Source organism: Otolemur garnettii, unplaced genomic scaffold (genome assembly GCF_000181295.1).
Source record: "Otolemur garnettii isolate 467f Iridium unplaced genomic scaffold, OtoGar3 scaffold00001, whole genome shotgun sequence".
NCBI classification, from domain to species: domain Eukaryota; kingdom Metazoa; phylum Chordata; class Mammalia; order Primates; family Galagidae; genus Otolemur; species Otolemur garnettii.
Window position 1 is genome coordinate 9,228,230 of NW_003852396.1, and position 20,949 is coordinate 9,249,178.

The 20,949-nt window shown below is 42.4% G+C and overlaps 1 protein-coding gene across 1 annotated transcript in view; it reads right to left on the bottom strand.

Annotated features, from left to right (window-relative positions):
- Nucleotides 1-15,142, bottom strand: part of HEPHL1 (hephaestin like 1) — a 71,962-nt gene extending 56,820 nt beyond the window's left edge. Inside the window, exon 1 of the mRNA XM_003780820.2 lies at nt 14,976-15,142. Within this exon, the coding sequence (XP_003780868.1) occupies nt 14,976-15,142 (167 nt within the window). The remainder of the gene's footprint in view (nt 1-14,975) is intronic.
- Between the last annotated feature and the right edge of the window lie 5,807 nt (nt 15,143-20,949).

Genomic DNA, 20,949 nt, shown 5'->3' on the forward strand with positions numbered 1-20,949 from the left:
CGCCAAGCCTGATCACTCACTTCTGAGTGGCCAGACCATCTTCTTTCTCCTGGGGAGATGCAGCCCCCCTTACTCTCAGTCTGTATGGAGAGCACACAGCTCCACGTCTAGCTCCAGCCTCAGGAGTACTGACTCCCACTGCAGCCAAAGCTCCACCGTTCCTGAGTGCAGCCATCCCAATGAGGTGTGTCCCCTCTGGGGGGAGGGGGAAGAGGACACAGTCCCTTTGGACACACTCCCACAAGCATATGGACCTATGGGTATTCTCTCTCAGTCATTTAACAAACATTAATTATTATGCCACACCCTGTACTCAGTACTAGGGATACAGAGAAAAAAGACAAAGCCCTTACCTGGAAGAGCTCCCATTCTGGAAGAGAGAGTTCTGAGAACACAGATGATGTTCTGGGGCATCTAATCTGCCTGGAAGACAGGTCAGGGGAGGTTTCCTAGAGGCAGTAGTGCCCAGATGTGTTCTCAAAGAACAGAAGTATTTACCCAGACAAAGAAGATAGAAAAGGCTGCTGTAGTGAGCACTTCGGAGTTTTGGCAGCTCGGGACCCGCAGTCCACTCTGGTCTCAGAGCACGTCTTTCCCACTCTCACTCTAATGCATTAGAAGTGGCTCCACCCCAGCTCCACTGACAAGCATGTGACGCAGCCTCACCTGTGAGCAGCAGGTTCCCCTAACACACCGTTGCCAGGTAGAATTTACAATCCAGACCTGGATGATTGGTGTCACTTGTCCCCAGTCAGCCCACCTGGACCACAGTGATTCAATCAGAGCCCGTCACAGAGTGGCTGGTTGGCTCCATCTGATCTAGGGCCTTGTGAATGATCTCTTTACTGTGCACTTGGAACTGGGACGCGAGTCTACAGCTCTGGCCACAATGCGGCCGACCCAAGGAAAAAGTCTGCAGAGTTGTTTGTTCCTCCCATCTCTTAAATTTTGCCATTGACTTCTTCCCTCTAGTCCTACTTGTTTTTGTCATAGTATAGCTATTTCTTTCCATTTTCCCTTTCCTATTTCCTTTGTCTCTTTCTCTTCTCTTTTATTCAGTTTCAAGAATTCAATCATTCATCTAATTCATTCAAAAAAATGTGTAGCTCCTGCGAGGAATTGCTCAGCACTTCTCTTTTCTATAATGCTTCTCTGTGCCTACAACCTTATTTTGTTGTTGTTTGATTTTTTTCTCTCTCATTTCCAGTTTTCCTAACAGAAACCTACCTCAGCCTTTCTCAAGGGATGTGATTCTCTGTCTATAACAGAGTAGTCAGGCAGCGGCCTCTGGGCCAGAATAAGCAATTCATGCAATCCTGTTCATTCCAGGTCCACAGGAGTGTCAGGCTAGTTCTAAGACGGCCAGATCAGCTGGATTCAAAGATTCTCGAAGATCTGCCCTATGGCATGGAAGGCTGAAGGACTTTGAGATGACTCACGTCTCTTGGATTCTTCCAAAGTGCCCCGTGCCAACTCTCCCCGCCCTCACCCCCCTCCCCCAGTGTAGGGCACCATGATCCCCTTTGCAGGCCAGGAAGTGATTTGGGTGGTCCCCTCCTGTGCTGGGTCCCACCACAGACATTAACAGGTGGAGCTATAAACCTGTAGACCCTGGTTCAGCCTTTAATTGTGGTTCTTAGCCACATCCCCATGCTACCCAGACACAGGCCCAAGGACAGAGCTGCTCCTGAGGTAGGCATATTTCCTGGACCAAAATACATAAAGTTTATGTCCACGTATGACTGCGTTTCCCTAATGGAACTGCTGATGAGGACTTGCACAGCCACTCCACATGGGGACCAATGGGAAGGCCTTGCCGGCCTTGTGCTAGGGTCTGGCTGCCCCTTCAGCACACATGGCCCTTTAAACATTCTCCCAGAAGGGCCTGCATGCTCCTCCTCGGTTTCAGCCCTGGGTGAGCTTGAAAACCATTCTGCCGACTTCCAACGAGTGCAGATTGAGGACTCATAGCACGCAAGGTGCTAGTCTGGGTGATGTTTTGAATACAAAATGTGCGAGATGTGCCTGAATAAGTATCAATATGCTCCTGGTCAGAAGGGACAAAGCCACCGACCGACGCCTGTGCTAAAGAGACTGCTACGAATTTCAAGAACAGAGCAGAGTCTCTGGGAATCTGGCAGAGAGGGAGAGAGGACAAGTACTCTAGGCGACAGGAGCGGTGTGAACAGGAGGCAAGGAGAAAAGATGACAGAAAATCACAAGCAGCTGTTTTGGTCCAGAAACCCTGACAGGAGTGAAACTGTGGAGAAATCTGAGTTCTGTGCTGAGGTACTTAGATATAATTATATCTGCAATTAAGAGCCACTAAGGACTTTTGAGCAGAGAAATCGGATCAGATCTGTGTTTCAGGAAGACAATTTTAGGAGGATCTGGAATCTGGCTCCTCCTCCTCGGAGCCACCCACATGACTTTCCACCTGCCTCTGCTCACTGGGTCAAGCCCCTTTTGAAGTTCCCGCCTCTGAACACTGAGTCATAGCCTTGTATGGCTCCCCTGGCCTCTGTTCACCTTCGTGCCTGATTTGGGGGGAAGGCTATTCCTTGGTATCTGATTCAGTGGAGCCTCTCAGTCTCAGGGACCCAGATGTGGCAATTTGCCTGCCTGGTCCAGTCTGGGTCTTTCTTTGCCCAGCACGGGAAGTTTCACTGCCTCTCTCTACTTCACTGTCTTCTTCCCATTCCTGCCCCCCTTTCTGTGTCCTAGCCAAGCAGAGATGTTTCTTTGTTGATGGGGACATACCATGTCTGACAGCCTCTATAGCTAATATATGTTCATTAGCTTCATTAAGGTTGGGGAAAGCATTATAGACCAAAAAGACACAGATATTTTCAGGGCTTGGTCTTTATTTCCTCAGAGAGAGGATCGCATGTAAGCAAAAAGTGATGCAGGTGCCTGATGCTGGGAGGCCTCTGCTCCAAAGCTCCCCATCAGTCTGAATTCTGAATGGTGGTTTTGCCCACCCCACGGACTTTCAGGATGACGGATCTAGAGATCAATATGTCAAGGGGTCCCAAATCCATTCTGCTGGGAACCACCCTAGAGGGCAGAAGCACTGCCAAGGCAGGTGGATAAGATGACCCCTGAGTCAAGCTGGGGAGAAGAAGCCAAGGCCCAAATCAAAGCAGGAAAAGTCCTCTTTGGAGCAGGGGGCCCTGCTCTCCTTTCCAGCCTTATTTCTCCCTCTTTGCCCTTCTCCCCACGTTCTTGTGCTTCCGCCCAGTCTGATGCTCACTCTTCTCAGACCAAGCCTGTTCTTTTCATCTCCCGGGACTTCCACACATTCTTTTTCCTGGCCTTGGAGGTCTTCCTCATTCTCCACCTGTCAAGCACCCTTCAAGATTGGTTCAAACTCCCTCTTTGCACACACAGCACTCTGTTCATAGGCTAGTAACAGCACCCACCATGTTACAGTGTGATATGCACATCTCCAGTTTGTGAGCTTACTGAAGACAAAAATCCTTCATATAAGAAAGTGTGGGAAAAACCCTTGATGATATTGGCCTGGTGATATGAAGAAGACCCCACTGATCATCATAACAACAACAAAAATAAATGAATGAGACTTAGCTGAGCTAAAAAGCTTCTGTACAGCTAAAGATACAACAATTAAATCAAACAGACAACCTTCAGAATGGGAAAATGTATTTGCATGTTATGAATCTAACAAAGGTTTGATAACCAGACTCTACAGAGAACTCAAATTAATCAACAACAAAAAAAGAGCAAACCTTCCCATTTATCATAGGGCAAGAGATATAAACAGAACCTTCTACAAAGAAGATAGATGAATGGCCAAAAAACACATGAAATAATGCTCACCATCCCTAATCATCAGAGAAATGCAAATAAAAGCCACCTTGAGATATCACCTAACCCAATGAGAATATCTCACATCACAAAATCCCAAAGCTTCAGAAGCTGGTGAGTGTGTGGAGAAAAGGGAACACTTTTGCACTGTTGATAAGATTGGAAAATAATACAAAGAAGTAATACAAAATAATACAAAAATAATACAAAAATCTCAAAGAAGTATGGAGAATCCTCAAAGAACTAAAAGTAGACCTTCTATTTGATCCCACAATCTCATTACTAATATCTACCCAGAAGAAAAAGATCATTTTACCATAAGGATATTTGCACTAGAACATTTATCACAGCTCAATTTACAATCGCCAAGATGTTGAATCAATCCAAGTGCCTATGAACCCAAGAATGGATTAACAAACTGTGGTATGTGCACACCATGGAATACTATTCAGCCATAAAAAAGATGGCTACTTTACATCTTTTGTATTAACCTGCATGGTGTTGGAGAACATTCTCCTTACTAAAGTATCATAAGAATGGAAAAGCAAATATCCAATGTGCTCAATACTAATATAAAGCCAGTAGATGAACAAATACACACCCACACCCCACAACAGAGAAAAAGACAATTAAACTCACGGGTTTGGGGGAAAGGAGCATTGGTGTGCTCTCACCTAAGGGGCACGGTGTAAGGGTATGTGGGGGAGGGGCACAGCTACAACTTGGACTTTACCTAACAGACACAAATAATGTAACCTAATCATCTGCTCCCTCATATTAATCTGAAATTTATATATATATATATATAAATATTTTATATATTTGTTAGGTTTTTGTTCCTAAGACCTAACAAATCACCAGAAGAACTGGTGTTTAATTACTTTGGAATTTTAAAACAGACAGAGAAACAAATGTCAATTTGCCCCGGAAATTGGCAAGTTAAAGCTGAGATAGTTTTGCAAACTTTATTTGCTGAAAAACGTATGTTACCATACTTGACTTTGAATATTCTCTAGGTTCAGGATGGCAACTAGGTTTTATCTCATGCATCAGATCTGATGGACTGCTTAGGAAAGGAGTCAAGGTTGATTTCAATCAGAGGGGAAGAACTTGGTGATCCACACCAGGTGTCCGCTGTGGCTGTGGGGCTGGAGTGTACTTGGCACAGAGCTGTTCTTCCTGATCCACACAGAGGTCCAGGTCACAAGAACATGATTCTCCAGGGTCCTTGCATGTGACCCTTTCTACTCATAATATTCTGCTACTGGCAGAATATATACAGAGTTATTTTCTCATAGTAGTAATGGTTAGGGAATAACCCACCAATGTTCATTTCCTAGGTCCTCCTTGTAACCAAAATTCGAAAGGCATTTATCCAGTGACATCTGGGTCCAGAGTACAGTTTGTAACCATCAGAAAATATCCATTGAGCATCTCTCAGGAATGCAACACATGACCTGCCTTCCAAGGACTGTTTTCTTCCCCTTAGGGACCTGCTGATAAATAAGATTTACGGACACCTTGCCTTTTTCTAATTTCTAAATAAGCTTGCATTGCACCAAAACTAAGAAGAAAAGAACTTAAAGAGATCATAGCAAAGTCAAGCTATGGGACTCCAAATGGTTAGTTAAAATATAATTTTAATAATAAAGGCAAGCTAAAAAGTAGTTATCTCTCTCTCTCTCTCTCTCTCTCTCTCTCTCTCACACACACACACACACACAATCACACATATACACCATCAGAGGCATCTGGCCTGCCCCAGACCACCTAATATGATCATAAGCCAGGTCAAACCCACCACCAACAAAACCCCTTTTAATGAAGCTGGCCTCAGCCTCAGAGGTAGGAGAACTGAGGATCCTCATCTGAGCCGGACCAGGGGGTAGAGCAGCTGGGCCTCAGCTCTGAAGGGCACTGGAAAATCATTGGAGAGCAGCAAGCATTGCAGGGGGGTTGAAATTCACTGGAAATGACATTGAAGGTGAAGAAAATTGAAAAGTCCAGAACTTTGTAGTTGGACAGAAGGTTTTAATTAGCTGTTTAAGAAGCAGATGAGAGAGAACCTGAGAGTTATACTCAAGTAATAACAAGTGGTCACTAAAATCTATCCTATGGAAGACTGGTCCATTGAACTGCAGTGTGGCATCCTTTTTACTTGCAAACAAAGGATCATGAGAACTGCAACCGCTGAGCCACTTCCCTTCCTTATCACTCAGCCTTTCCTCCAGTTGAAGGAGTGCCATGATATTCATCTGCCCATAATATTCATGGCACCTACTCTGGCCTTGATGTGGAGATAGTGTCAGGTGTGGAATGTGGGATCCCTGGGACAAGGAGGAAGCCATGGGTTCAGGCCCCTCATGGAGAAGCCAGAGATGAGCCTGACAAGACATGAATCCTATTAAAAATTTGGAGAATGATTTTGGTAGCAAAAACCTGGAGAGACTGGAATGTTCTTCAACTGCAGATTTGGTATGTAAATGATTGCACAGTCATGTCACACAACCATAAAAAAGAGTCAGGCGTGGTGGCACACACCTGTACTCCTAGCACTCTGGGAGGCCAAGGCGTGTGGATTGCTTGAGCTCAGGAGTTTGAGACCAGCCTGAGCAAGAGCAAGGCCACATCTCTACTAAAAATAGAAAAACTAACTGGGCATTGTGGCAGACATCTGTAGTCCCAGCTGCTCAGGAGGCTGAGGCAAGAGGATCACTTGAGCCCAAAAGTTTGAAGTTTCTGTGAGCTATGACTCACGGCACTCTATTCTTAGGGACAGAGTGAGATTCTGTCTTTAAAAAAAAACCAACAACTAACCGGACAAACAAAAAACATAAAAAGAATAATGTAGTTTCCCCGAGTGCTGATATGCTATGAGAACCAATATAGGAGTGGAAAAAAGAAATCACAGAGCAGCACATAAGGTATGTCCCACTTGTTTGTTTTTTAACAATGTATGTACATGTAGAGAAAACATCAGGAAAGTGGCCAGGGACACCGTAACACCCAGCTTCTGGGCTGTAGGACTGAGGTCACGGGTGGAAGTGAGAAGAGTTACGAAGTTTACTTTCATTCATCCTTTTTATACCACAAAGGTTTACTCTGAGCCTGTGTATTCGATTTCACAGTAAAAACAAGTTTATATTTTATTTATTAGTAGAAAAGAAGGTCCAGGTTGTTTGGCCACCAAAGGGCCAAGTTTTCTTGGGTGCCTTCTGTCTCTGAAAACAAGGCTGCCTCCACAAAGCCCTTTGTTGGATGGGTTCCTTACAAGGGGATCAGCTTCCTGATCAGAGCACAGGGATGCTCACTGAGTCTGGAGGGGAAAGAATCCCTCTCATCCTCTGATCTGCCAAGTCCCCTCTCTCCAGCATTGGGATTGAGGTCTTGGGCCCCTCTGGGCACTGTGGGTCCCCTGCCTCCATGTGTCCACTGAGGCTCTGTGTGTCTACCCAGGAGCAACAGTTGCCCTCTTCTGCTCTACAAGGTAGAGGAAAGAGAATAGGATAAAAAGTCTGGATGTCTGACCCTGGAGCTGTATAATAGAGGCTCTTAGATTTCTCAGCCTCACTAGGAACTTGGGATAGTCATGTGACATAATTCTAGCCAAAGAGATAGAAACAGAAATCACTTGATAGTGCTTCTCTGGATGGAGTGGGCAGACACCACTATTGTCCTCTGCTCTTCCCTTTATCACACCTGAAATGAAGACATGATGACTGGAGCTCCAGCAGCCACCTTGAGACAATGAAGAAAAGAGTCATATGTAAGGATGGTCAAGTGAAAGGCAGAAAGAATCTGGGGTCCTGATTTCTGACCTCTGGATCAGTTTGTGTAAGCTATAATGATAATAAATTTCTAATATATTTAAACCACTGTTTTTCATGCTTCTATTAACTGGCAGCTGAATATAACTCCTGACTGAACAGGCTTTTCAAAAGGAAAAGGAGGAGGAGGAAGTAGAGGAGGAGGAAGAACCGAGTCATCACCAGGCTGGCTAATCAGCTCCTGAGCAGGCAGAGCTGCCTGGTTTATGGCTGACACGGGGTTGCCCAGTGAGGAAGTGGCAGAGCAAGATTATATTCCAAATCACTAGTGTGCTCTCTGGGACCAGCCTGCTGAGTAAAAAGCTATCAAAAGGTTGTTTATATGGCCTTGTCATATTCCGACAGGCTCTGCAGGGAAGGACAGACATTTCACTCTCTGTACTTCTCCAGCTTGTGCTCCCGGCACATGCAAGCACGCACATAAGTGTATACCCCTGCAAATCCATGCTGAACACACGCGCTCACATACATACTGCTGCTTTTAATCTGCTAACGGGTCCTGATCTCACGCCTGCCCAAGATGGTTCTCTATCACCTCCAGTAGACCAGGTCTGACCCTGAGTTGTCTGGCAAAACCATAAACGAGAGGCGAGCTGGGGCATCAGAGGAAGGGAAGTGTTTGCTCCCGCCTTCCAGCACTTGTTCCAGGTGCTGCATATTTTGGCACTGAGTTATATATTGACTTGTTTTGCACATTCTTGGAAATGCATCCATCTTGTCACCTAAACAGTCAGTAGTCACCCCAGGGGACAGGGGAATTAGACTTTCTAAATGGCCACCCAAGTACCACCTGCATCAGAATCATTTGTAACATTTGCTAAATTTTTAGGTTTCCTGGCCCCATTTCAGGACAACTGAATTGGATACTCTGGGGCCACACCATGACATCTGTATTTTTCCTAAGCTCACAAATGACTGTTGCAGTTGAACACTTCAGGGCTTGCCCATTCTGAGTCTTCTTCCCTCCCAGAAGAAGGAGAGCACGAAGATTCTGCTTTTGAAGTTAGGTTTCACAGAGTTCTGGAACATGGGGTGTGAATGGAAATGGCGTGTGTCACTTCTGGGCCAGGGCATTTAATTATTTTTGCAAGAGCCTCTCTTCCTCTGCTGCCAGGCAAGCCTCCTGTTAAGGTAGTGAAGCCTCAAGACCAAAGCATCCAGCACTGCCGGGTTGCCCTGAGCCACATGGCTCTCTGTGAACTTGAGTGGGTTAGAAATAACCCTTTGTGATGTTCAGCCCTGTAGATTTGGGGCTTGGTCTTTACTTCAGCAGAACCTGACCTATTCTGATCTTGCATTTGCATTGTCTAAGCCTGGCATTTAGTTGCAGGTTAATAGTGTGATATTTTTTTTTTCCTTTATGGTTATTGGCATATCGTTGTGATTTCTTCTCAAATCAGTTTTGTTTATCTCTACTTTCCTGGAAAATAATCCTCATTTTAACAAAATTTAGCATTGTGTATATATCAATAAAGATCCAATAGGAAAAAAAAAAATCAAACTCAACCTATTCTGACTAATACAATTCTGATATGCTTTCAAAATTGCAAGTCATATTTTTATAGTACTTAGCATAATAATCAAAGCCATAGTAATGGATAAAAAGCTTGCTGAAAGTGAAAAAGGAAGAGTAAAGTAGGAGAAAGAGAAAAAGAAAATACTTTTTTTAAATGTCTATGCAGCACCCCCCACCCCAAGAACTCACCTGCCTTTGTAACAGTAGAACAGAAACTCCAGCTCCTGTGAGTCCTCCAGATGCAAGTCAATCCCCAGAAAGCAAGCCAGGGACTCACTTCAAGGGAACCCTTCGCAGGAAGCAGCCTCTCACTTATTTTTATTTTTTGTGACACATGTAAGTCTTTCATGATTCATAAGTGCAGGTTACGGATATTACTATAGCTGATTTTTTGTTACATAGGAAGATATTTATTTTTTCTTTATTTTGACTTAAATTTTATTTAATAATAACCGATTTGAAACCCAATGTGGAATGTTTAAATCAAACTGAATAACATAATCATGCCAGACCTCTCCCACCCCCTGCCTCGAGGATTAAAGGAGAAGAGGTGTGGGGCTCCACACACAGCACCCGGGAGAGCAGTGCTCCAGGTGTGTTGTGGTGATTCCTAGAAAAGTGGAAAATGTCTCCCACAGAACTCTGGCTATCTGGAGATGGGAGAACAGCCGTGAGGGCTAGCATTTATTAGGCACTAACCAAGTGCCAACCACTGTATCTGAGAATTTACAGATCTCCTATCATTTCAGCCTTCCTGTATCTGCTTTGGTGGGCTGGAAATGGCTCCCCAAAATAACTCCACATTCCTTATCCATGGAAATTTACTTGGAAAATGAATCTTTGAAGGAGTGACTCAGGATCTTAAGATGAGGAAGTAATCCTAGGATATCATGTAGGCCCTAAATGCAGTCAAAAGTATCCTTATGAGAGAGAGGCAAAGATAGGTTCGAGACACAGACATATCACACACAGAGGTGATATGAGAATGGGGCAGAGGCTGGAGTGATGCAGCCACAAGCCAAGGAAAGCTGACAGTCCCCAGAAGCTGGAAGGGACAAGGAATGCCCCTTAGAGACTTCAGAAGGAGTGTGGACTGGCCAACACCTTCATTTCAGGCTTCTGGCCTCCAAAACTGAGAGAGAATAAATTACTGTTGTTTGAAGCCACCTGGTTTGTGGTTAGCCACAGGAAACTGACACTGCCCCAAACAAGTACTATCATTATCCCTATTTTACTGACAAGAAAACTGAGGCAAAAGGAGTTTCAATTCTTGCCCAGTAAGTGGAGCAGGAACTGTAAGCTTATCAGGAGAACCCTACATTTCACCAGCAAGGGGGCCTGCTTTGGCATCTCCATGAGACCACTGCTAAGATACATTTGGCTGGGGAAACCCTCCCTATTCCTCCCTTTCTCCCTAACAGGGACAGAAGATTGGCTCTTCTTTATACCATGTGAAGTTTTTAGAATAATGCCTGGAGCAAGGTAAATACTCAGTGATGCTTAGCTATTATTTTGTCCATGAGTTTGCTCAGATCTTGCTAACCAGCCCTTGGCTCCCACTGTATGAAGGTGGGAAAAGGAAGAGGGAACTAAGAAGATGTTTATAAATGATAGGAAACAGGAGAGGGTGACAAGGACCACCAGCTGCCTCGCAACATTTACATTCACATCCTTTCTTAGTAATAACACACAGCTAAATCCCCTTTGTGGCTATGAGTATCTAATGTGATTTGAGTAGAATTGGTTGGGTAGGTTTTCTATGATAACATTTTAAAGGATTGATTCATTAGGAATTATGCCCCTTCTACCTTTCCCATTCCTCTCTTCCTTCCTGGAATACAGACATGATGGCTGGAGATCCAGCAGCCACCTTGTGACCATGAATACCCTTGGGGAAGGAGAAAAACCATGTGTTAGGGCTGATGAGCCAGAAATACAAAAAGCCTCTGAGATTCCATCATACCATCTATCCCACTAGCCTTAGACTGTTCACCTCTGGATTCTTCTACAAGCAAATACAAAATCCTAATTTGATTAAGTCACTGCATTCCAGTATCTGCTGACAGCTAAAAGCAATCACTTACTGACGCAGGATATAATAGCAGCTCTAAGAAAGTCACATGGCATCAGTCCTAACACACAATTTTTGATGCTGATAAAAGTTGAGACTTGAAAATCACTATTTGTTTCAGGCCAAGCACTAATGAGATAATATTTTTTCTTTTATTTTGAAGACTCACAAAAGCCTCTCTCTTCTGTCCACCTGCTTCTGCTCAGTTGGCCCTTCCTTCAGATAGCCATTTGGGTCTCTCCCTCACACTTCCCCATAGGGCTTGCTCCTATGAATGCTCAAAACTCCTTGCCATCGGCAGGGCTGATGCAGTGATGTGGTGGTCCCTCTAACAGACCCTGGATATCTAGAGTTTGAGTAGTGTCAGTCTCTCCTGTCTAAGGACAGTCCCACCCAGGAGTTAGGATCCATGAAAACCCCTGCGTTTCACTGGGAAGAAAAACCCACATGCACGTTGGTTGCCCAATGAGGTCTATGGTGAGAACTGTGGCTTTAAATAAAGTAACTTCGCTCTGGTTCCATTAAAAACCAAGCTTTACCACCGAAGCACAGTCACACCTTAATTAAGCACTTTACAAGACTGAGTAGGACTGGCTTGAGTAGATCAAAATGCTGACACCATTCCCGGGCCAATCAAAGGATCTTTCTCAGTGTCCCCATTTAGCCTAGTGAGGAGGAAGAAGAGCATATTTACCTGGAGGAAATATTTCTAAATAGAATCTAATTTTTTTTTCTTGAGACAGAGTCTCACTCTGTCACCCTGGGTAGAGGGCCATGGCATCACAGCTCAAAGCACCCTCAAACTCCTGGACTTAAGGGATCCTCCTGCCTCAGCCTCCCTAGTAACTGGGATGCCTGGCTAGTTTTTCTATTTTAAATAGAGAGAGGGTCTCTCTCTTGCTCAGGCTGATCTTGAACTAATGAGTTCAAGTAATCCACCCACCTCGGTCTCCGGGGTGCTGGGATTACAAGTGTGAGCCACCTCGCCTGGCAGAATCTAACTCTTAAATCCTATACTTTCTAGGAAATATTAGTGATATATTCTCAATTATATTTTTGAACCCTATAATCAAGCAAAGGCACCAAGTTGTAAAGTTAAATTGTACCATCTTATTGCTATGGCATCTTGGTAAAACGATTTCAATTTATTTTCTATCTCATCCTTGTGCATCAGGATTTATCAGGCTCTTGGAACTGCTGAATTTTGCTTTCCAAACATCTTTATATCACTGAAACCTTGACATCCACCCCCTTGTTCTCTTCATTTTTGCCTATTCCCCTTATTCAAAGATTAAACAATAAGAACAACTAAATTGATAAAGTGATTCGTTTTTGCTTCAATGATTCCAAATGCCTGACCTTGTACCCAGTCCTTGGTGAGATACCGTCACTGAAAAAGCTTTGAGTAGGAAGGGGAATTATTAAATACATGCCAGCCCTTCTGCATCAAAGTGGTGCTTTAACTCTAGCCGTAGAGGTGACTGGTGTATACTAAACAACTAGAGAACAATGCCCGGAGAAGAAAATGCCGTGCCCAAGATGAAAATACCCCAAGCTCTGGGAGTAATTAGGAAGGAAACAGATCAGAATAAGCCAGAGTGGTGGGAGAAATTTCATCTTAGCAGGCCAGCTGCTCCCAAGGGCAGGGGTGCTCTCATACGGACCAATGGCATTTATGAAACCACCTTACTCAAATCTGATGCCAAGTGAACAGTTCATGACACCTATTTTCTTTTTCACCATCACAATTTTCATGTATTTTACCGTAATTTCTTCAAAGTACCATCTTCTGGTTGAAATGATCAACAGAGAGCCCCCAACTCCTTCCTGCACCCAGCTGTGTGAAAACAGCATTATGGTATTTAAGCTACTTCAGAGTTTTGAATGAACCCAGGTAACCACCAGGGATCATTTTCAACATCTTTCTTGAAGAGTGGCAACTGAGACTAAACATACCTTGGTAAAAATTAAGACTTTATAGAAAATTATTGTTACTGGGATCCCTGGCTTCCTTCAAAGCCGGCTTTCATTCCATGGGAAAGGATCACCTTTACCGAAAAAGAGATTGCATGATGAAAAGAAACATGAGTGCTGGAATCAAAGCTATGTGAGTTTGGTACTGTCATTTGCTCTAAAAATGTCAGCAAGGATTTAACTTTGGAGGCTTCATTCCTGGTTTGTAAGATGGAAATAATAACATCTGCAAGAAGTAGTGAGCTGAAAGTCTCTAGTAGAATCCTGGATCAGAACACAGCTATGCTGACGTGGCATTTTAAGAGAAACTATTTCTGTGCCTTTTACCTAGTTGTACAGAAAGGCAGTCCAATCACACATTCAGCCTACAGAATGTGTTCACTACATCTGATATACATATTTTCAACATTCTCACGTCCAGTGGCTGTTCACATTGGCCATTTTCTACTTAGCCAGCAGAGCTCTATAAAGAAGGCTCCTCGCAGTTAGGGTACCCTTTCCATCCTCAGCTGTTTGTCATAGTAAAGACCCACCACCACCAATAGTCAGCAGATGTGGGATTGAGAGCCATCAAGCGTGTTCTTTGGAAATAACCTGCAGGCATTAAATGTCCTGCTACTGAGCTTAAGGAAAAGTCCTTCTTGTCAGCCTACCTGGCACGCACATCATCTTTCTTTAGCAAACAAAACATGACTATGCCATCTTTGTGTCGTTAGCAAACCTAGAAGCTGTGTGTCCAAGCCAATGAGGTCTTTGCTCTTTCCTCCAGGGCAGGAGGACCTGGGTCATAAAGGCTTGCTGGCAGACTTTGTGCTGCTCCTGAATTTTGGCAACTAACCTCATCTTTAGGAACTGGAGCATGGACTTTGAATGCAATAAGCTCTGCCTATCAGAAAAGAAGCAAGCCTTCAAATACCCAACAGATGCTGCCAAGATATCTCAAGAGATGTTCTATGAACCACAAAGTTGAAAATAAGCATGACAGCTTCTGGAGTCAGGAGTGACTTCGGAGGGAGACACATGGAACAAATAGGATATTTAAGACACTGGACTCTTGAGTGAGGGCGAGGGTATATTTTCTACAAAAATTAAAACTCAGGGCCATGGTACACTCCAGCCCAATCCCACCAGCTATGCTGTGGGCTCTGGGATGGGATATTGCCCTCAGAACAGATGAGTCAGGGTTGGAACAAACCTCTCTAACAGTGAAAGAGCCATTTCTAAGTAGATTCAAGGAAACCTTGAAATAGCAGCCAAATCTGTGGTCACTTCCCCCTCTTTAAACACTGGAAAACAAAACTTAACATACATATCTCCAATTATGATACTTCTTTCCAAAAATAAAAATTTATAAAACATTGTGTTTTAACAGTAAAGAGTTCTTGAAAATTCTTAAATTTTCATCTCAAACATTGCCTTTAAAAAAAAAACAAAACAAGCTCCTAGAAGTTACTAGTACTGCCTGATGAAAACTGTCCTTTGACAAAATGAGCCATTATTCAAATCACCTGGTTGTACATATGTCTGGTCACAGACAAGGCTGTTAATCGGTAGCTCAGTCAATCAGTGGAGCTAAGACACTTCCAAGTCACAGACTCATCCACAGTGGGGCTCTTTAGGCAAAAACTAAACCCCTCCTGTTGCTCTAGACTCAGATCAACACATCTCTATCCTAACAACCCAAAGAATACAACCTTTCTCATACACAGTAAAAAAGAGGCCAAACCTTGGGGTCTGTGGGGACCCCAAGTTCACTCACTTGTCTTCTGTGAAACTTTTCCCAGTAATAACATTCTTCCCTTGGGGTACATAGTTCCAATATTCTTCCACAATGCCAATGTGGTATGTTCTGGTAACTGTGCCAACCAGCCCAGCCAGACCCAGGAATGTCAGGAGGATGCAGCCAGCCTGCTGCTTCCGAGGCATTTGTGGATGTAACTCAGGCAGGCGGCCTGCAGGGGAGACAATCCTGTTTGGTCCCTCCCCTTCACTCAGTTCCTCCTCCTCAGGTAGCTTGGGGTTAGGACAGAGTGAGGACTTGTGTGAGCAAAGCCAGCTCCATGGGGAGTTGCTTTGACAACAAAACTTGTGCCAGCCATTCAAGAAATGTGTAACTGGCTGATTTATTTACTGCTGGAGCCAAACAGGCCTGTTTCTATATATTTCGGGACTCTGCTCTGACATCACTCATTCATCTCTGCTGGGATAGTAGTGTGACAACTGGAGCTGATGGCTTTCCCTCACCCCTCCTCCTCCTTCTTCCTTTTTCCCCATACTTATTATAGGAGCATATTAAAATCTGAAAAGTGGGCTGGGCTGAGTGGAGCATCAGGAAATATGCTAAGCACTAGAGAAGGTCCCATCTCTGCCGGGAGAGCAGAGGAAGTGATATACTCACCCTCCAACACGTTTTATGAGGCTACATGAAACAGTCAACTCACATCATAAAGTGTGTAACAACACTGTAAATACCCACTAATTCTTCATTGGCTCATATGCCATCTCTGCCAAATTCTCTCACATCCCTCCAGCAAAAATGAGAAGCTTGGCTGTTCAGTTCAACCAAAGTTTTAGAGGCCATCACCTCCATACAGGGAGCCACCTTTCTCGAGATGAGTGAAAACGGTAAGGGAGGAACCCTTCCAGCATGAAGACAAATACCAGTAACGAGTCTTTGGGCCAAAGGGGGAGTACCGTTCTGTGTGCTCCAATCTGTGTCCTGCCTTCTCCACATAGAAAGAGACCTTGTTCAACCTTGGAAGAGTTGGAAGAGTGTCATTTTGACCCCTATGCATAATTTCTTTTGAGGCAGCAGCCATAGAGTGAAGGAAACAGTCCCCTGGGCTATGAGGTTGAACAGACCTGGGTTTGGATCTGAGTCCCACCAGTTACTCACTCAGTGACATTGAGGAATAATTTAACCTCTCTGAGCCTCAGATGTAAAACAAGAATGGAGGGTTTCTTAAGAAGATTCAAAAAGCTGGTATCTGCAGAGTGCCTACCAGCGCCCTCAGCGCAGGACAGGTGCTCAGTAAATGTTAGAGGCCTTCCTACCCTCACACCCGCCAAGAGAGACTGCATTGGCCTGTGTATCCACCGACTTGTGTTTCCACTGACATTTTTCAGCTTTCTTCCCAAAGTCGCATCCACCATGCCTTCTATCAGTGTCAAGTAGGGGAATTCTTTTTCTTTAAATTGTAGATTCTCTATAAATGTTCCAATCAAAAGTTTTGTATTAACATCCATCTTAACTGACAAAAGATATAGTATTCTGCTTCATAATCAGGCTCTTAACATCTTTCTTTTTTTTCCTTTGAGGCAGAGTTTCATTCAGTCACCCTGGGGTTGAGCGCTATGGCATCATAGCTCACAGCAACTTCAAACTCTTAGAAGCCCTCTTCTTTCTTGTCTCAGTCTCTTGAGTAGCTGGGACTACAGGTGCCTGCCACAATGCCCAGCTAGTTTTGTCTATTTGTAGAGACAGGGATCTCAATTTGCTTAGGCTGGTCTTAAACTCTGGAGCTCAGGCAATCCTCTTGCCTCGGCCTCCCAGAATGTTAGGATCATAGGCATGAACCACTGTGCTGTCCTCTTAACATCTTTGATTTATTGATTTGTTTTAGGTCAAGAATACTGGTAGAAGAATTGCCACAGCACTTTTCCCTATAACACAGATCTCCTCTTTGATGTGAGTTCGAGAGCTTTGTATGAGTTTGACACTTTAACAGTCACTATACAGAAGGACACAGTGGGTGGACCTGACCATGGCCTCAAAAGAATTACGGAATTAGGAGTTGGGGGGAATTTGGAAATGTCTCAGACCATATAGTTTTTTGTTTATATCCCAGAGAAGCAGGCTATCTGCACCTATCACAAACTTCATTAGGATATATTCACCACTGCCCTCCCCTAATTCTTTTACATACCACACCCACGTGTGAAATTTACTAGGTGTAGAATATAAATGTCTTAACACAATAACTAAGAAAATGCTGTGAAGGCTATGTTAACCAGTTTGATGAAAGCATTTCAGATTGTATGTAAAACCAGCACATTGTACCCCATGATTGCATTAATGTACACAGCTATGATTTAATAAAAAAAAAAAAAATAGATAGGAGAAATAAAAGGTATAAGTGTTACAGATCAAAAAGACAAAAAGAGTTAACTTTCCTACACAAGATACTGAATGCATATGATGAAAACCCTGGAGAAGGCATTGCCTAAATTCTGTTTAAAAAAACTAGATCTACAGAAGAGACATGGTCGAGAAAACCAGAGCTGCCATAGCAAATGAAATTACTCATTTGATCAATTTATAAGAGAGAATTTGGATTCTGAGGGATGAAAGAGGGAAAGAGTTTACTAAAAATAGGGTTCCTGGAAAGCTCTCTTAATTTTTTCCTTACTCTAGGACAGTAATGGTGCTACTGAAAGAGCATCTGAACTCCGTAAGAGCTAAAGAAAAGAAAATAAATTGATGTGTAACAATGCAGTGCATCCATTATGCTCATTTCTCAAAATAACAGTTATATACAAGATGTGGTTGACAATGTCTAAAAGTCAACTAGGAAACCTGAAAGTAATAATGCAGTGAAAACCACCATTTATCAAGTGTGGGAGATGGCCAGCCCAAGATATTCACTCCATTTTTCAAAACATTTACCAGATTTGAGATACTGTAAATTTGATGTAAATCTGCATCAAGAAAACAGAAATATAATCCTAGGTTGAATCACATCTTTCTGAAATACAAAACAGGCATACCTCAGAGATATTGCAGGTTTGGTTCTATGACCACTGCAATAAAGCAAATCACATAATTTTTTTAGTTTCTTAGTACATATAAAAGTAATCTTTATTTTATATTCCATTCACTGTGAAATACCATTATAACATTGTGTCTAGAAAGACATGTACATACCTTAATTTAAAATAACTTTATTGCTAAAAAATGTTAATGATCATCTGAGACTTCAGCAAATCATGATCCTCTTGCTGATGGAGGATCTTGCCTTGTCATTGATGTCTGCTGACAGGTCAAGGGGGTGGCTGCCCATTGCTGGGGTGGCTGTAACAATTTATAAAGTCTGCTGCATCAACTGACTCTCCTTTCACAAGATTTCTCCATAAGTGAACACTCATGCACTATTGGTGGGACAATGACCTGGTATTGCCTCTACAGAAACAAGTATGGAGATTTCTCAAAGAACTAAAACTAGACTTACCATTTGATCTTGTAATTTCACTATTAGGCATTTACTCAAATGAAAAAAAGACATTTACGCTAGAATGTTCATAGCCTCGCAGTTTATAATCACAAAGGTGTGGAAACAACCCAAGTGCCCACCAACATATGAATGGATTAATAAACTGTGATATATATATACCATGAAATACTATTTGTCCCTTAAAAAGATGGAAATTTTGTATCCTTGGTAACCACCTGGATAGATTTGAAGAACATTCTCCTAGTTAAAGTATTATAAGATTGGAAAAACAAGCATTACGTGTTCTCATTAGCAATTTGAAACTAGGAGATGAACAAATACAGACCCACACAAGAGAAAATCTCAATTAAACTCAAACATGGAGCCTCTTTGCCTACTTGCCCTGGCAATGGAGGCCCATCCACTGTCTATGGTCAACATATCTGGCTCTGTAAGCTTGCTTACTCTGTAGACCTATCTTTCTATTCCTCTATAAACTTTATTTCATCCTAGCCTTAAAAATAAATAAATAAATAAATAAATAAACAAAATCAAGAAGGGAGGAGGAGAGAAGGAGCTTCAGTAGCTTCCCACCCAATGGGATAATGCATGGATCTAATGGCACACTCCCTGGATGTAGGATACAACTACAACTCTGATTTTTACCCGTCATGTGTAAATTATATAACCTAATGGCTTGTCTTCATATTAATCTGAAAGTTAAAAAGAATGAAAAAAAATTTCTCTATAGAATGTGATGTTATTTGATAGCATATTACCCACAGTAGAACTTCTTTCAAAGTTGGAGCCAATTCTATCAACTCTGCCACTAGTTTGTCAACTAAGTTTATGTAATATGCTTAATCCTTTATTGTCATTTTAACAATGTTCACACCAACTTCACTGAGATTCAATTCCATTTTTAGACACCACTTTCTTTGGTTACTATAGCTTTAGAATGTAATTTGAAGTCATAAAATATGATGTCTTTAGATTTGTTCTTTTTGCTTAAGATTGCTTTGGCTATTTGGGCTCTTTTTTGGTTCCAGATGAAGCTTAGAATTATTTTTTCTAGATCTGTTGAATATGATGTAGGTATTTTGATGGGATTGTGTTGTGTCTGTAAATCACTTTGGGAAATAAAATTTTTTTACAATGTCAATTCTACCAATCCAGGAACATGGTATATTTTTCCATTTGTTTATGTCATTTATGATTTCTTTCATCAGTATTTTGTAGTTCTTCTTATAGAGGTCTTTCACCTCTATGGTTAAATATATGCCTAGGTATTTCATTTTCTTCATAATAATTGTAAATTATATTGAGTTCTTGATTTGACTCTCAATTTGAATGTTATTCGTATGTATAAATGCCATTGACTTGTGTACATTGATTTTTGTAACCTGAGACTTTGCTGAATTTATCTTTGCTTATGCAGAAGAAGTAACTCCTATCTGTTCATGTTTTATCAGGAGATTGTAGCAATTCAGTCACATTTTCAGGATCCATGTCTAATACTAGCTCTCTTGCTTTTTCCACTACATCTGCAGACCCTCCATCCACTGAAGTCTTAAACCCCTCAAACTCATCCAGGAGAATTAGAATCAACTTCTTCCAAATTCCTGTGAATATTGATATTTTGACCTCCTCTCATGAATCACAAATGTTCATAATGGCATCTAGCATGGTGAATCCTTTCCAGAAGGTTTTAAATTATTTTTCCCAAATCCATCAGAGGAATCACTAAGGCAACTGTGTCTGTACAAAACGTATCTCTTCAATAATAAGACTTGGAAGGTGGAATTACTCTTTGATCCATTGACTGCAGAGGGGATATTGTGTTAGCAGACAGGATAACAACATTAATTTCCTTTCACATCTCCACCATAGCTCTCATGACCAAGTATATTTTCAATGAGCAGTAATTTTTTGAAAGGAATCTTGTTTTTCTGAGGAGTAGATCTCAACAGTGGGCTTAAAATATTTAATAAACCATACCATAAACAGATGTACTATTACGGGAGTAGACTTTCTATGGGAGTCTCACTCTTGCTCAGCAATCCACTCACTTCGGCCTCCCAGAGTGCTAGGATTACATGTCTGGCCCAGTTGAGGTGTCATTTTAAAAAATAAGTAAAACATGAGTGACAATATTAACTGTCCTATTCTTTAGACTTTAAATTTTTTGAGAGATAGCATTAAATACTTTTGTGTTGTTGTTTTGGGACTTTTTTTTTTTTAAATACTTCTTAAAAGACTCCTGCTATCCCAAACTCTGACTACAAAGTTCCTTCAGCCCAGACCTCAGTAGATCATAGCTCTCAAATCTCATTGGGCCCCTAGACTCCTGTTGGCACTTTGTTATTTCTTACCGGGAGCCCTGCAGCATCCCAACCACTCTCACTCAGGCCAGAGTGACCTTCCTTAATGCAGACAGGACCAGGCTTTCCCCTTGCCTGATACTTTTGAGTATCTCCACACTGACCTTCAGGATTAGGGCTGGTGGTTTTGATCTGACTTTCA